Source organism: Amblyomma americanum, chromosome 5 (genome assembly GCF_052857255.1).
Source record: "Amblyomma americanum isolate KBUSLIRL-KWMA chromosome 5, ASM5285725v1, whole genome shotgun sequence".
NCBI lineage: Eukaryota > Metazoa > Arthropoda > Arachnida > Ixodida > Ixodidae > Amblyomma > Amblyomma americanum.
Genome location: NC_135501.1, coordinates 109,776,044 through 109,786,469, shown reverse-complemented (window position 1 = coordinate 109,786,469; position 10,426 = coordinate 109,776,044). Strand labels below are relative to the sequence as shown.

At 49.4% G+C, this 10,426-nt stretch overlaps 1 protein-coding gene across 1 annotated transcript; it reads left to right on the top strand.

The window, feature by feature from the left end:
- Nucleotides 1–4,703, top strand: LOC144134102 (uncharacterized). Its single transcript, XM_077667085.1, has 2 exons — nt 1–195; nt 4,050–4,703. Exons 1-2 carry the CDS (start codon nt 97–99, stop codon nt 4,701–4,703), a joined length of 753 nt encoding a protein of 250 aa, XP_077523211.1. The 5' UTR covers nt 1–96.
- Nucleotides 4,704–10,426: the final 5,723 nt, after the last annotated feature.

Sequence of the window (10,426 nt, the reverse complement as noted above, 5' to 3'; positions counted from 1 at the left end):
GCGGCAGCTCCGGTTTCCCATCAGGCTCATGCATTGCTTGATATCGGCGCCATTGGAAGGGGCCTCGATTAGCAGCCCAGCCAGCTCCTAGCTGCAATGCCTTCGTCACGTGGGTGTGAGCCGCGACGCCGACGCACCTCCCAACCGCCCTGTCTTCTCCGCGGGTTGCGGGCGGAAGAGATGAGGGTGCCTCAGGTGAGGAAAAGGGTGGCCGTGATTGGCCGTGATTGGCTCTTGCTTTCGATGACATCGCAGTTGAAGCAAAAAAGGTTAAGGTGTGCTTAAGCCTTCTTTCACGCCGAAATGCGATAGCATGCATTTCGAGTTATGTTGTCTCTAATGACGGATATAACCAATCATAGACGGCATCTAAGTAATTATTTAAAATAGACAGCCAAGTAATCTTACTAAGTTTGTAACTGATTAACACTTATTAGTCAATGCTTGTTAATTAGTTTTTAATTATTGTTCAATTTTCATCATTATTTTGGGCGCGCAATTCTTGTTTAACCAATTTCGTGAATTTCTCGGTACCTTTTGTACGGGCCGACGGCAAAACATTTGCTGACAAGATTAGGTGAAAACGTAATCGTTACACGCATTCATGCACTAAAATTTCGAAGTGCTAAACCCTGCGCCGTAATGTGCAGAACTCGGCGAAAGCAGTTGCCTTCTTGGTGGCTGTCCCTTCAGAACGCCTACAGTAAAGCAGTAAAGTCTGAGACCTGGATAATTTGTGCCAAAACCTTCGCTACTACCGTGCGCAGTCACGTGACGGTCACGTGTGCGGATGTCGACTGTGTAGGAGTGCACATTAAGCATCCGCCGGGACGGGCTCCCTATAAGAGCTCTTGCAGCAAAACCCGCAACTAAAAATCTGGTGTGCGTACCTAAGGCTGATCTCCCTCTTAAAGACTCCGACATTTATCTTTTCGCATCACGGAGGGAATTATGCTGTGTGTGTTCTCTTCGGGCAGTGAAGAACGTCGTAGTTCTAACGATGCCCAGAAATATCCGTGCACCGCCCTTTTTCTATTTCGGCTTCACTGAAATACCGCAAACAAGACCGTGATTTCTGCTCTCGATAACCGAATTATATACTGCTGATGGTCATCAGTAAGACGAACATGAAATCGTGTGCATAGATTGGCTACTGACCCCGAGGTTGTGGGATATTGGTTGTCCTCCTTTGTCTTTGCGTCTATGCCACCAACTCACGTTTTCCTTTCGTTTGGGTGCCTGTCATTGTGAAACTTGTCTATCAGGGCAAGCGCAGCTACAAAGAGTGCCAAATCCTTCACTGCATGAGCTTTTTTTATCGATAGCACGCGCGCTCTTCAGCGCAGCCGCGGGAAATAAACATTTAGACATACCCACTGTGGTGATGAGGCGCAGAGCTGCGGGAAAAGAATCTACGGATACGTAAGAGCTTTCCTCACAAATAGAACGGCTACAATAGGGCTCGAGCAAATCAGGTCCAAGAGCTTTCAAACGCCTATTAAGGGAACGCCGCAAGGGTCAGTGATTTCACCCATACTCATTAACATAGCAATGGTTAAGCTCGCTAGACAGCTAGAAACCATACAAGGCATAAGGCATGCAATGTATGCGGACGACATCACTGTGTGGGTCACTGAGGGCTCACTCAGCGAAAAGGAAGCGAAACTGCAGGCTGCTGCAACGTGCATTGAAACTTACGTCAGAGACAGGGGCTTGGCTTGCTCGACGGAAAAATCAGAACTACTAAGGGTCTGGCGAGGTAAACTCAACCGATCCGCACCGGAATCAAAAGAACTAAAACTAATTGTTTATCTAGAAGGGCAACTCATACCAGAAAGAACAACCATCAGAATATTAGAGATGTGGATTCTTTCCAACCAAAGGTGCACGCAGGCGCCGCAAACCCCGCTGCGCCCCTTCGGGGGCAAACCCAGTTTCGAACAACTCAGCCTGCAAAAGTGGTTCGTGTTTCACTCCCCAGTGAAGAGTTCAGACTCAAGACTCGTACGCTCTAACCAGCGTCAGGTTCAAACACTATGGTCCTTCGTCAGAAGCGATTCAGAGTATCTACTCGGCGACACAGGTCGCCCGCATGATAACCAGGGTCTCTAGGAAAACACACGGCATGCAGGAGAGCGACACGCATAAGCTTGTAAAGAGCCTAGTGGTTAGCCGAATTACATACAGCATACCGTACTACAACTGCAACAAAGCAGAAATAAAGCTAGCGGACACGATACTTAGGAGAGCATACAAAACAGCGCTGCACCTACCTCAATCAACCTCGACGGTGAAGCTAATAGCTCTAGGTCTGCATGACACCTTTGAGGAGCTAAGGGAGGCCCAACTCGTAGCTCAGCTCCAGAGGCTAAAAAAGACCAAAACTGGGACCGAGCTGCTCAAAAGATGCGGCTACGAGGTTGCACTGTCAGAGATAAAAAGATCAAAACGAATACCCGGTGAACTCCGGCAAACAATTAGAGCAGCACCAATTCCCAAAAATATGGATCCGAACCTGCACAAAGAGCGACGAGCAGCTAGGGCACAGTATGTGCAACAGAACCTAGCCAACAAAGAAAACATTACGTACACGGATGCGGCTGCATACGGAAGAACTAGACAACATAACAGAAATAGAGCGGTTGCAACGGCAATTAATCATGAGCTCAAAGAAATAGCCAGCGCAACTATCAGGGATGGCACGATTGAGGAGGTCGAAGAGGCTGCCATTGCCCTAGCGAAGGCAGAGGGCTACCGTTCCCAAAGGTTCCTAATAATTCTAACAGACTCGCAAACAGCGTGCAGAAACTACATGAATAGCAAAATAGGGGGACAGCGCTCCACATCCTAAAGACAGCCAAATTACCGCCAAAGGAAAAACAATTGCAACACATAATAATGTGGGTACCGGGACACACAGGCATCGCAGGGAATGCCGAGGCGGATAGGAGAGCTCGAGAGCTTACAAACCTAGCCTCCTACCAAACCAGCCTCGAGCAGCCTGATGCAGAACCAGTACCCTTAGCATACTCAGAAATTCTGAATTACTATAAGGGGGTTCAGGATTAGATATCCCCCACCACACAAAAATCTCCACCAGCAGGAAGCGGTCTATTGGAGACAACTACAAACGGGAACTTTCCCGAATCTAAACATACTAAGCAAGATCCACCCAGGACTATATAGCAGCAAATGCCCGTGGTGCGAGGACAAAGCTACAATAATTCATATAACATATTGTGAAAAGAGGACAAAATCGGCTGCAATAAACAGAATCCCGAGAGCGGAGTAGTGGGAGAGGATGCTTTCCAGCGAGGTTCCGGCGGTCCAGGCAGGACTGGTCCGGAAAGCCTACCTTGCGGCAAGACTCAGTGGGGCCCTGGACTAGGGGCTCCAACCCTGCCACAAGAGCCACAGACCACATCAAAAGATGTGAAGAGTGTCTCTACACCGAGACCCACCCATATATTTCAATGATAAAAGTTATTACTACTACTTCCCCTTCTAAATTTCTTCCTTCACAGGTCTGGCCTGGCAGCTTCCCCACTGTGCCCTTCTTGTGCCGAACCTGAGACAATAGATCACTTCCTGCTGTTGTGCCGCCGCTTCTCTCATTTGAGGAAGCATCTTTTGCAAATTCCATTTCATCAACGGGGCTTGCCTGTGTCCTCCGCGGTTGTTGTTTCCATTGGCGCATCTTTGCTAAATGAAGCGACAGGAGTGTGCGCTCTGCTGTTCAAAATTTTTTTTCAAGAAACGCGGCGACTCGCATTATAATTTCTTTTTCCCGCTCTCAGTCAGTATGACATTGAAACATTACAGGCATTGTAGATTATTATGCACATTAAACCATTGTCCCGTCTTCGATCTCTAAGTTAACAGGACCCCTGTCCTTCCCTCTTCCAAACTATCAGACTGCATACTATTACCACTCCTTTTTTCATCAAAACTTTCCTGTATCCAGTAATTAACCGCCTGTGTCTTCGCCACTCCCCCATAGTGGGTATGTGCCAGCAACGTCTGAGGCCTTCCTTCCTTCCTTCCTGCAGGGCCCGTTCTCTGCCATGAGCGTTTTAAAGCATCCTCAGTCCGAGGCTGTTGCGGTGGATGCCCACCGAGGACCAGGCGGATCCACCCAGGGGACTGAGCCGGCGCCGCCCTTGTCTGCACCTCCGCAAGGATCGTTCCCACAGGGCATCCAGGATGGTGTGTGCCCAACGGCGACGCAGCTGCTCCCTGCCACCACCAGCACCAATGGCGCAGTCTCCTGCTCCACCAGCAACGGCCACGGTGATGCCACAGCAAGTCTCCCCAGCACACGCACCCGGGCTCCCTACAAAAATACGCCGGCCGCAGACATCTCCTCGAGGAGGTTCACTCACCTCCGGGGGAAAATCATCGGCACGGCCGCCATGGAGCGCGATGAGGAGTGGCAACGAGTGCTTGACAAAATGTTCTTTGAGGAACTCCGAGATGAGCTGGACCAGTGCAATCTTGAAGCACGGCCGCCATGGAGTGCGATGAGGAGTGGCAACGAGTGCTTGACAAAATGTTCTTTGAGGAACTCCGAGATGAGCTGGACCAGTGCAGCCGACGCGCCGGCCATTAACCCACGCGGCGATGTTTCTGCTGGAACGAGTCTGCTTGGTATACGGAGTCGCACCTACCTGAGTCATCGTTTATGGATGGACGGGCCCAGTTAAGGTCACTGGGAAGAAGCATGATCAAAAAAGAACTCGGTGCCACGTGTCGCCAGGATACAAGAAAACCTGTCGCCGCCAAGGTGAAGCTCAGTCTGCTTTCATTAAACGCCAATTATTATTATTAAACAGTTTTCACTACATTTCTGCGTGTATTTTATGCGCTCCGCGTCCGCGTGCTTCTGTGCTCACCGGTGGCATGTTGTGGTTTTACAAGGATAGTGGGTTAGTGCTTCTGCCAAGATTGTGATCTCGTGGTTGCTTGTGTCACTGTCCATATAGTGCGTTTCACCGAAAAAAGATCGTAGCTAGGCACTAACCACACGCAGCTACGATGAAGCACGCACTTGAGATGTCCGGCCCGAACCGCGCCGTAAGGACAGGGATAAAGGAGTGAGTGAAAGAAGAAGGAAAGAAGAAAATGAATATGGATTGTGATCAAAGGCGCGGCACAGCAGTGGAACACCTGTGGCTTGGCGCTACCTATAGCTAATACTAAACCTGAGCTGATTTTCAGCGACTCTAAAACAGCCATTCGGAATTTGGCGAGGGGCAGAAATATATGTCACAGCGTCACGGTTACTAAATCGCGCCACGGGGCCAGGGACTACGGAGGTGGAAATTGTCTGGGTACCGACACACTCTGGGAACCCTGGGAACGGTGCTGCTCACATGAGTGCTTTAGGTTTCGTCAGCCAAGCAGGTGAGCCAGACGTTTCGGGGAGGTTCACGACAAATACGGGCTTTTTGTCTTTTCACAACGTTACTAACCATTACAATCCTGAGCGGAGAATTTACCCGCCCCCGGACAAGCAATTGGTGAAGGCGCAGGAAAGCGTCTTGCGAAAATTGCAGACGAGATCTTTAACTTAAACGTGTTAAACAAAATCTACCCGTACTTTCAGCCGAAATGCAAATGCTGTCAGGAACTGGAAAACTGACAACATATTATGGAGCTGTAGCATGGCGCCGCCACCGGCGGATATTAAGCGGGATCATTCTCTCGAGCAGTGGGAGGCAGGCCGTGTTGGCGAGCTCAGACCCGGTCGTCCGGACCAGGGCCGTGGAGTGGGCCACCCAGGTCGCCGTCAGCCATGGGTTGATGGACATCTAGCACGGAATCATCCGCACATGCGTTCTGACGAAAATGAAGTTTTTCCATCCATGTGGCTCGGGGCAACTATTGACTAGCGACGCTTACCCGAAATGCGCTGCTGACTTGAGAGAGAAAAATGAAATGAAAAATGTTTTTTTTAGAGGGGGGAGGAAATGGCACAGTATCTGTCTCATATCGGCGGACACCTAAACCGCGCCGTGAGGAAAGGGATAAAGGGGAGTGAAAAAATGAAGAGGTGCCGTAGAGGAGGGCTCCACAATAATTTTGACCACCTGGGGATCTTTAACGTGCACTGACATCGCACAGCACACGGGCACCTAAGCGTTTTGCCTCCATAAAAACGCAGCCGCCGCGATTGAGTTTGAATCCGAGAACGTGATCCTGATCAGTGCCCGAGCGCACTAACCACAGAGCCACCATGGAGGGTCAAAAGGGAACATGCCAAAACTAATTTCGTATCAGAGCCTGGCAAACCCCTCAGTCTGGGAGATATGCGACCTATATCCCTAATCTCATGCGCCGGAAAAGACGCGGGTTCGATCCCGGCCGCCTCTGTCGAATTTCCATAGAGGTCAAATGTTGGAGGCCCATGTGCTGTGCGATTTCAGTGCACGTTGAATAACCCCAGGTTGTCAAAATTCCGGAGCCATTTGCTACGGCATCCCTTATGACCTGAGTCGCTTTGGGACGTTAAATCTCTATAAGCTATAAACCGTAAACTTTTGGAGCATGTCCTCAACATGCTGAGTCGATACATGGTCGACCAACGGCTGTCCGCACACCATGCTCGGCTATCGGTTTTGAGGAAAGGAAATAGCGCTATAACTCTCTCAGTTCTCAATGAATACCTGAACCGCCCCTTGAGGAGAGATAGGAACGTGGCAGTGAAAAAGAGAAAGATGGGCTTTAGTGGAGGGCTCCGGAATAATTTGGACCACCCGTGGATCTTTAACGTGCACTGACATCGCACAGCAGACGGGCGCGTTCTGCGATTCGCATCCACCGGAACGTGGCCGCCGCGGATGAGGTGCGGAGCTTCACTACGACGCCTCTTTCTCTCTCTTCCTTCTTTCCTTCTTTAACTCTCTCCTCTATCCCTTCACTCACTGCGTGGTTCGGGTAGCTCGGGTGTCTGCTAGATGTGGGGCAGTTATTATTCCTTTCCTCAAAGCCAGTTTCCCTTAAAGAAGGGAAGCAAGGATGTGGAACCGAAGACTGACACAAGAGAGCATGAGACGTAGTAAAAGAAGCAAGGGAATCACGTGATCGCGCGGTGCTTCGCTGACGTGGCCTTCCTTCCCACAATGCAACCTGTGCGACAGCCGCTGAACCAGACGCGTCTGCAATGTCAAACCAGGAGGAGGCCAGCGCGCATTGTCCGTGGCCCGATGCCAGCCTTCATTGAAAAAGGCGCTTAGGGGATTCCCGGAAGCTACCAGAGACACTGAATGTGGAGGATACCTGGGGCTAAAGATAAGACCGGCAGCTGCTTTCCACAGAAGCAGTTAGGGCTGTGGATCGACACGACATCACAAAAGGTGAGGACTCCAGAGTCCACAAGTAATGGGAAATGATATCATCAACAAGGTGGGCCCGCAACGAAAGGAGGTTACTCCGGGGAAGTATGGTTTGGGCGTCTGGGAACCATTCAGCAGCCTGCATTTTCGCCTGCTGCGTTTCAGAGTTAGGTGTGCTTCTCTGCTACTTTAGCCGATGAACTCTCTGCGTCTGTCTTTGTCTATGGCCGGTAAGAAAATGTAGCCTGCATTTGCGGGTGCGACCTGATTCTGGAATGCGTGCTTCAGCTGCGAGCTATTTTAACGGGGGTTCGAGGCTTTCGTTAAGCCTAACGACTTAAAGCGGTGAGAGATGGTGGCCGATTCACTTTCCCGCATGGTCGGGTAGGCTATTAGCCTCTATAGGCCTAGCGCCGAGAACCGCCGCGTTCATGAGACGCCAGAAACGCTGCCCGTCGGTGTGCGTCTGTAGAACTTCGTGTTTCAACATAGCAATGGGATGGAATATGTGTTTCGTACGCTGCAGCTTCTGGCCAGGCCTTTTCCTGGACGCTGGGTTGCCCCGCCGCTCCCTGGGCCGAGTGGTTCAGATTGTGCGAGATTTTTACGACTGAATCCTGCTCCTCTATAGGTCGCTCCTTAAATACAGACGACCTTCATTATATGCACTGTCAGGGAGAAGAGTGTAAGTTCATTTAATATGAAATAACGGCTGAAATGCCCGTCGTCCGGTTGGGAAGACGGCGACGCCGATGCATGGAAGGCGTACGACGCTGTTGCCACGGCCGTTGCATGAGTCGTTCCCATCACCGCGGTTTGTGAACAGCGGCGGCTGTTCCAACGAGGCCATTAAGTAGTTCACTGCACTGCTGTGCCCGTGTAGACGACTAATACGTCTCAGGCGTTTCATAGTAGCGCGCCGGGGAGTGACTGGTGCTGGATGGATCCCGTACTCCGCGGCCGTTCCCATTACACTGCATAGTGAGCAGACGGCTAAGTTCGCGGGCGTCTCGATATGATCTGTTCCCTGTATTGGTTGTCTCGCTGTCGCCGCAAGTGATGGGGACGCATGTCCAACATTCTTGGGCAGAAAGTTTTAATACAGGAAACTTTAAGGTACTGATATAGACATATTGCGGGTATTATTCCATTCTTCCTATATGTATCAAAATCATTCTTTATGTTTCCGTCGCTCACATCGAGCACATATAACTGCCATAGAAAACAGATGGGGGAACGTTTTTGACGACAGCAAAAACGTTTAATAGCTAACAAATCGTCCAGTCGTCGTGTGTGTGCGTCTTTTCGCTGTGTTCGTTTTTTGCTGTTTTTTGTTCGTGAACGTGTACCAACTGACCCAGATTTCAACTCTACTAAAATTTAAGCTTGTCAATGCGAGTTCTGCGGATGTATTGATGGTTATATAGTTAAATGTTACAATGTACGTAAATATTGCCTCCACCGAAACGCTGCCGCCGCGGTTGGGTTCGAAGCCGGGTACTCCGGATCAGCAGCCGAGCACTCTAACCACTGAGCCACCGCGGCGGGGGTGAGCATGCAATGTCAATTGAGACGGAGACGGGGGTTGAGAATGGAACGCTACTGACTGAAAGTGAAACGCTGTCTCCTGAAACAGACACTATCGAATTTTGAACGCTGCCGACAGTGATTAGGTCAAATTGCCGGGCTAGTTGGTAATGATCCATTCTTGTTGACAGCGCGTTAAAGCGTCCTCTGTGTTTCTTCTGTCCCTGTGCTTTAACGCGCTGTCAACAAGAACGACAGTGATTGCATTGAAACGCTGCCAATCTGGAACAGAACGCTCACCTATCCTCTCTTCCTGTCCTCTCACCTCTTTCATTTCATTTCTCCATTCTGCCTGCTATCCTTTATTTCCGCTGCCCCAGCTCAGGTGCTTCAGTATCGATGGCAGATGTCGGGACTAGCAAAAATCTTTTCCTTCCTTTTTACAATTATTTTTAATAAAACCACTACCACCAGTCGATGTTTTAAACATAAGTAACGCCTAGGTATGTAACCGACTCCACCAGCGGAATTGGAGTGGAGCGATATACTAGCGAGATGTACAAATGAGCGTCGGGCGGAAATACCAGCACGCCACATTTGCTGACATTAAGTGATAAATAAATTTGGTTAAACAAGACTTCAATAGCATTCAGGTATGCCTGCAAACACTCGTATAGTGCATGAATATCATTTGCTGATACGAAAAAAAAGCTATATCATCTGCGTATGCATAAACTGCAATGTCTGGATGAATGGGTATGTCCCGAACCAATATGTTGAAAAGCAGTGGAGACAAAACAGATCCTTGCGGCATACCTCTTGATTAAACATAGGTACTAGAACAGAAAGATCTGTCTGTACAGAGGAAAAATCTCTTTTAAAAATTCACAAATATGAGCATATATGTAGTGCGGTGGATGTAGCTGAGCAAGATTGTTAATAAGGACCGTGTGTTCAACGCTGTCATAGGCCTTAGCAACATCAAGTGTCAGCAAGGCCGCAACTTCTGTCTTGCGCATTGATAGTCGTATTCGGCTCTCGAGATCCACATGCGCGGACCATATGGAACAACCGCGGCGAAAGCCAATGCGGAGCTGAGGTCGTTAACGTGATGAACATGCTCTGTGAGACGACTGTGTACTACTCTTTCTATTAGCTTTACTAAATTAGCTATTCTATTAGCTTTACTTAATTAGCTTTTCTATTAGCTTTACTAAAGCAATCGGCCGAATATTAATTGTCTAAATAATAATAATAATAATTGGTTTTGGGGGAAAGGAAATGGCGCAGTATGTCTCATATATATCGGTGGACACCTGAACCTCGCCGTAAGGGAAGGGATGAAGGAGGTAGTGAAAGGAAGAAAGAGGTGCCATAGTGGAGGGCTCCGGAATAATTTCGACCACGTGGGGATCTTTAACGTGCACTGACATCACACAGCACACGGGCGCCTTAGCATTTTTCCTCCATAAAAACGCAGCCGCCGCGGTCGGGTTCGAACCTGGGAACTCCGGATCAGTACTCGAGCGCCCTAACCACTGAGAAACTGCGGCGGGTGAATATTG